Below are 7,084 nucleotides of genomic sequence, written 5' to 3'. Positions count from 1 at the left end.
AACATTTTCTAACTCCAGTCGGCGACTGTCTGATCCTTGCTAACATTGTCTTCTAGCTGCTCTCATCACTCAGAGTGGGTGCGCCTTTAAAGAGCCCCCACCCCGCCGGCGTGGAGCGTACGGGGTTGCGCAGCTTCCCAGTGAGGATACCCCTTTAAATCGAGACCAGCTCTCTCTCTCTCTCTCTCTCTGGATAACAAGTCAATCAAATTAGATGGAGGCTTCGACTGACCATGGGCGAACATTGACAAATTGCTCAGCTCTGGGATGTGCCTCATTCCGGAATACCTGCTGGATGAGCCGCATTGGGGGCTGAGGAGGGCATCGCTTTGCCAACTGACAGGAGGCTCAGACAGCTGCTTGGCAGCTCTTTGACGCAACTGATGGGATCTTTCTGTTCCTGCACCTTATTTCTATTCCTGAGCCCCCTGCGAGCAGTAACAGAAGATGCTGCATGTTGGAGAAGTGCGGAGAGTGAGGTGATCGGTGAGACAACTGGAGCAAAGCAAGGTAATCCTGCCTCATCTTTCATTGTGTGCATTGAACAGATTCCGGGAGCCTTGCCACCCTGTTATGGGTGTCAATAATATTTGAATAGCTCTGTTTTTTTTAAAGAAATCAAGCAAGACATATTATAAAGAATGGAAAAAGACTTGAGCGTTTACAATGACGTTTGGAGCGCCGTGTTAATTACCTGTCCATGTATCCACTTGTGGGGATTTCAGGCTTAAACTGTACATTGTTTGAAGCTTGCATATTCATGCAAACATTCATATTTTGCTCCAGGTTGAAAGTGGGTTGAATTTTTTCGTACATCTCGCCGAATCCAAATGAATTCGGACAGTGCACAAGACAGAGCGGGACAGAGTGGACCTGGTGTAAGACTGACTGCCGCCGAAATAACAGCGTCAGCCACCTTTGGGGCAGAGAGCGGAGTAAGTGCCGCTGCTTTTTGAACTCAGGCTCCTCTCGCAGGCATTTTTCCACTGAATCTGGGATTTGCCCGTTCAGCACCATGGACTTGAACAGCAGCTCACTGTGGAGCAACCAAAGCGCAGCACTGGGAGAGTTAGAGCCGAAATCTGTTTCTATTTTCAGTATCCTCATCCTGACCTTACTGGCCATGTTGGTGCTCGCTACCTTTTTGTGGAATGTCTTGGTCCTCGTTACCATCTTGCGAGTCAGGACTTTCCACCGCGTCCCTCACAACCTGGTCGCCTCCATGGCCATGTCAGATGTGATGGTCGCTGCCCTGGTTATGCCCCTCAGCCTGGTGCATGAACTGAACGGGAGGCGGTGGAGACTGGGGAAGGTCCTGTGCCAGGTCTGGATCTCCTTCGATGTCCTGTGCTGCACGGCCAGTATCTGGAACGTTACAGCCATCGCCCTGGACCGCTACTGGTCCATCACCAGGCATTTGGAATACACCCTGAAAACCAGGAAAAAGATCTCCAACATCATGATCGTGTTGACCTGGGCGCTGTCTGCCGTCATCTCCCTCTCCCCCCTCTTCGGCTGGGGGAAGACCTACTCAGAGCAGGGCGAGCAGTGTCAAGTTAGTCAAGAACCCTCTTACACCATCTTCTCCACCTTCGGAGCCTTCTACCTGCCTCTCTGCGTGGTCCTCTTTGTGTACTGGAAAATTTACAAAGCTGCAAAGTTTCGCATTGGATCCCGCCGGACCAACACGATTACTCCAATGCCCGAAGTAGTAGAGGTACATGGCACTTTTGATAGTCATTAAAACCCCCGATGGGGAGAAAGAGAGAGGAAAAATAGAGAGAGGGAGACGACTGAAGAGATAGAACAAGGGGGAAGAGAGGAGAAACATCAAATGGAGATAGAGAGAGAGAGATGGGGAACGAAAGACGAACAACAAGAAAAAGCACGAGACCATAAAATGCAAAGTCACAGCAATACCAGAGAGTGTGGGTGAGGCACACGCAGTAGGCAACTAGAGAGTGAAAACCACGGGGGAAAGAGGCAGAAACAATGAGAGGAGAAAAAGCAGGGAATGAGACAATGGAAGATAAATATTTTCTCCAGGCAACAGTGAAGCTTTGAGAAGGCACTCTTATCTCGCAGCCTTTTGTTCAGTTTTAGTCAGATAAGTGAACAACCACAGGAGTGCCCCAGTAAGGAAAAGCAGTGAAGATACCTTGGAGCTAGAGAGGTTGCAGTATTCTATACTGGATCTATTTATCCACTCAGACACTGTTTCTTGTAGAACTGAGCCAGTGTTTGTAGTTCAGATCATTTACAACCATGGCTGTGATCAAAGATTCCCTTGTACAGTACATGTAAATATTTCAATTGTACGCCACTTATCGTGAAACATCCACAGAGAAAGGGAGAGATGGAGAAACTATGCAGGAGAGAGAAATCATATGGAATGACAGCCAATCCATAGGGAAAGAAACAGCAGTGGGAAAAAGCAGAGGAAAAGAGAGTGAGCAAAATAGAGAGAGAGAGAAAAATGACGGGAAGAGAGAAAACTCACAGGGAAAAAAAGACCGACAACAGGTGAGAGAGAAAAAAAGTAGGGAAGGAGATAAATGTTCAGGGAAAAGGCAGATTAGAGAGAGAGAGAGAAAACTGTCAGGAATTAGAGGGAATAAACCACAAGGGAAGAGAGAAATAATAGAGAGTGAGAAAGAAAACACAGGGGGTGAGAGAGAAAGATGGAGAGGGGTGGGAGAGTGAGAGAGAACGAGAACCAGGAGACAGAAAACTAGAAAAACATAAGGAAAAAGTGACACAATGAAGAAATAGGGAGGAAAAGCATTGGAGGGAGAGAATAAATAAAAGGGAAAGCGCAAGAAAAAGCTAGAGAAAATATGTGAGAGGAGGATGGATGGAGAGAGACTAGGGAGGATGAGAAAAAGAAAAATCACAGGGAAAGAGAGAAACAATAGCGAAATAGAGGGAACACATAAGACAAGAGAAAAACAGAGAGAGAGAGAGAGAGAGACAGAAAAAGAAAGGAGAGAGAGAAAAGACAGGGATTTGGGGGATGAACCACCATTATATAATTCATTATATTAACTTATTTTCAGTTAATATACTCTCAGTACACTTAATGCTAAACAGCGTGATGTGTTATTGTAGTTCTAACCATAGGCCCAAAGGACCATAGGCATCTTCCCCCATAAGAGAGAAACAGTTGGTGATGTAAAGCTTGAGGGTCACCACTCCTCAAGCATGGGGCAAGGTGAGGAGGCAGGCCTCCATGAACTACCACAGTGGTACGGGGATCGAACCCACGTTTTTGGCATCTTTCTACAGCACACTCTAGCCTTCTAGCCAACTGAGCCCCTGTGATGTATTAAAGGTGGTAATAAAAGATGGAACAGTGTTGTAGGGGTTTTACTTATCGCCGTCTTTTCCCGTCAGATGAAGGAGGCGAGCCACCAGCCTGAGATGGTCTTCACTGTCCGCCATGCCACAGTCATGTTCCAGACCTACGGCGATACCTGGCGGGAGCAGAAGGAGAAGAAAGCAGCGCTGATGGTCGGCATTCTCATCGGGGTCTTCGTGCTGTGCTGGATCCCATTCTTCATCACCGAGCTCATCAACCCCCTGTGCTCATGTGACATCCCCCCGATTTGGAAGAGCATCTTCCTCTGGCTGGGATATTCCAACTCGTTTTTCAACCCACTGATCTACACGGCCTTTAACAAGAACTACAACAACGCCTTCAGAAACCTCTTCTCCAGGCAACAGTGAAGCTTTGGGAAGGCACTCTTGTCTAGCAGCCTTTTGTTAAGTTTTAGTCAGATAAGTGAACAAACACAGGAGTGCCCAAGTAAGCAAAAGCAGTGAAGATACCTCGGAGCTAGAGAGGTTGCAGTATTCTATACCGGATCTATTTATCCACTCAGACACTGTTTCTTGTAGAACTGAGCTAGTGTTTGTAGTTCAGATCATTTACAACCTCAGCTGTGATCAATGATTCCCTTGTACAGTACATGTAAATATTTCATTTTACACCTCTTATCGTGAAACATCTAGTACAACCTAGAAGGACAGTAAATCTACTGTCATTGGGTCAGATACGTTACTGTGGGAAGGCTGCTATATTAATGCTTTCTGATAATGACCATCCGCTATTGTGTAGCGCTGCCAAATCTATTTTATATCAAACTGTTAATGAATTAAAAACTTTGGCTCCGTCTGTCTTCATCCAACATGACCCAAACATCATAGTGTTCTGTCTCTCTCTCACAATAATAAAACTCCTCATTGAAAATGATAAGTTTGTTCAATGCTTGGAAAATTCATACTTACGCTGCATTCAGTTAGAAGAGTCTGGAGATAGGACATACCTCTCCTTAATACAGAAAGAATGCTAGAAACATATAGCAGGTCAGTCAGTGTCTGACAAAGAAGAGGAACAGGGGTTAAATCATAGATGGTAGAATCATACAGCACAGAAGCTGGCCATTTGGTCATTGTGACTGTGTTGGCCCTTTGAAAGAGCTATCCAATTAGTCCCTGCTCTTTTCCCATAGCCCTGAAATTTTTTCATTTTCAAGTGTTTATCCAATTCTCATGGCCTGCTTTGTTTTTTTTAATCAAAGGTAGCTAGCTTTGAAGCAACCAAACTTTTAAAAGGAAGATTACTCATTTGGGACCCTGCTACTAGAATCTGTAGATCTGTTCAGGGATTTGGCATGTTAACTATTCCATTATTTTTTGTGTGAACAGATATGTGCAAAAGATCAACAATCCAACTATAGTCCTTTTCCATCCTGGACTGAGATTAGGTAAAGCTCTGCATGACTGTTACACAATCAGATCTGCCATCTATGCTTTTGAACATGCACTGAAACAATGCTTAGGATGTAACTCAGATTATCAGGACTCTTACTCCCAATCTTAACCAGTCTCTGCTGGCAGATGCTGACTGAACTCCTTGTGTATTTTCAGCATTTCCTGTTTTTATTTCAGAATTTTGGCATTAAGAGTATCTCTCGATAGATAAATTTGGAGTGACAACTAAATGTTTTCAGGGGACTTGTGGTTTACATAGTGCTGTTATAAGTAGGACCTGATTTCACTGCGTCAACAAAGACTTATAACAAGTGTAGAGGTCAAAAGACACATATACCGATGCCTTTCAAATCAAATCAAATTGAGTTGGGTTTCTGAGTGATCCGCACAGAACTTTCTTTAACAGTGATCGATTGTACATTGTGAGTGGTAGACTGTCTCTAATTCTGAAGGGTTGGTAACCAGATTTACAGTAATTAGCAAAAGAACCAGAGGAGAGATGAGGGGAATTTTTTTTACACAACTAGTTGGTAGGATCTGAAATACATTGCCTCAAAGAATGGTGGAAGCAGATTCAACAGTAACTTTGGAAAGGGAATTGGATAAATGCGTGAAGAGGGCTATGGGGAAAGAGCAGGGCAATGGGACTAATTGGATATCCCTTTCAAGGAGCCAGCGCAGACACAATGAGCCAAATGACCTCCCTCTGTGCTATATCAACAGTTACAGCACAGAGACTGGCCATTTGGCCCAACTGGTCTATGCTGGTATTTGTACTCCACATGAGCCCATCATTCTATGGTTCTAATTCAGAGCACACAGTAGCCACACACTATCCTACCTGGGAAGGCTGGCTGCCAACTTGCACTTTACCCTTTAACTGGAAAGCTGACATGGCTGCTGCCTGACCATGCCATGTCTGTGCAATCTTCTTCCACCATTGATGACATATTGTCAAGGCCTCAGGCTTGATCCCTTTGTTCCTAAATTATTACTAATTGATACTTTTGACTGCCTTGCTCCACCTTGTCACATCACAGCACTCATTGAAAAGTAAAATTTATATATAATTAGAATGAATATCTAAAGAAAGCATTTTGTAATCTTGCCTGTTAACTGTGATTGAAAACGATCAACTTTTTCCATTGAAATTTTAATTCTGATTTGCTTAATGGGTAGCCTTCATTCTTGTCTAAGTAGTCAGTAAATTGTTAATGTTTCAGGTCGATGACCTTTCGACCTGAATCATTAAGTCTGTTTCTTTCTGCTGCAGATGCTGCCTGACCTGGTTTTATTTCTCACATCCACAGTATTTAGCTATGGAGCCAGAAAGTTGTGCCCTTTGGAAAAGTAGGCCAGATTGCCCTGTCTCCCACATCTCACAACCTTGCTGCTCCAAAATTCCACTGACGCCGTGGGTCAGGTCAACAAGTAGCAGCATTAGTGGCACGGACAGCCGCTTTTACTACAAAATTGGAAGCAGAGTAAAACCAGTGTTGCAGTCAATCATGCTACTTTTCCAATGGCCGGATTAGGTTAAATTTGCCACCCATAACTCCAATGCTCCCCTGAAGAGCCTCGCAACCTCCATCCTTTCTAAACTTCAGTTCATTCAAAACTCTGATGCCAGGATACAGGGGAATAGTGGCTAAGGTTACTGGATTAGTAATCCAGAGAATTTGAGTTCAAATGGGAATTTGAATTCAGTTTTAAAATTATATGAAATAAACAGTTTATATCAGTAAAATAAATGATTAAGCTATTAGACTGTCATTAAAAACTTCATTAATGTCCTTTAGTGAAGGAAACATGCTATGGTCTGTAAGTATCTATATGCATCTTCAGCCCCATACCTATGTGATTGACTGTTAACTGCCTTCTGAACTGGCATAGCAGCCACTTAATTGTATCAAAACTGCTAGCAGTGGTTCAAGAGAAGGCCCACCATCACCTTCACAGGGCATTTAGGGATTTGCAATAAATGCCAGCCTTGCCAACAACGCCCACATCCTGATGCTGAATTAAGAAAAGCATTCTCCTGCTTTTCACCACAAGATCATATTACTCCTTTATCACCACCCTTAACAAAATAGCAGTTGCAGGTACAACCATCATTTGGTCTAAATGTGAATTTTCACTGAATGATATGACTGCTTGGAATGTTTCAAGCTGAATGTTGCTACCTTGGCATCCCATCAAACTTAGAAGTTTCTGTGCCAGTCTCCTAGGGCAGATTTGGGCATTGAACTTCCTCCTGCCCCATTGATGAAATCCTGACCCTATACCAAGTAACGAGGTCAGGGACATTATT

The 7,084-nt window shown here is 43.9% G+C and overlaps 1 protein-coding gene across 1 annotated transcript; it reads left to right on the top strand.

Annotated features, from left to right (window-relative positions):
- Positions 1–436: 436 nt before the first annotated feature.
- Positions 437–4,219, top strand: htr5ab (5-hydroxytryptamine (serotonin) receptor 5A, genome duplicate b). Its single transcript, XM_068051987.1, has 3 exons — positions 437–510; positions 787–1,717; positions 3,394–4,219. Exons 2-3 carry the CDS (start codon positions 1,016–1,018, stop codon positions 3,724–3,726), a joined length of 1,035 nt encoding a protein of 344 aa, XP_067908088.1. The 5' UTR covers positions 437–510; positions 787–1,015; the 3' UTR covers positions 3,727–4,219.
- Positions 4,220–7,084: the final 2,865 nt, after the last annotated feature.

The sequence above is a fragment of the Heterodontus francisci genome, chromosome 2 (genome assembly GCF_036365525.1).
Source record: "Heterodontus francisci isolate sHetFra1 chromosome 2, sHetFra1.hap1, whole genome shotgun sequence".
In the NCBI taxonomy this organism is placed as follows: domain Eukaryota; kingdom Metazoa; phylum Chordata; class Chondrichthyes; order Heterodontiformes; family Heterodontidae; genus Heterodontus; species Heterodontus francisci.
Note: the sequence above shows the minus strand (reverse complement) of the source record. Positions and strands in the feature narration are given on the sequence as shown.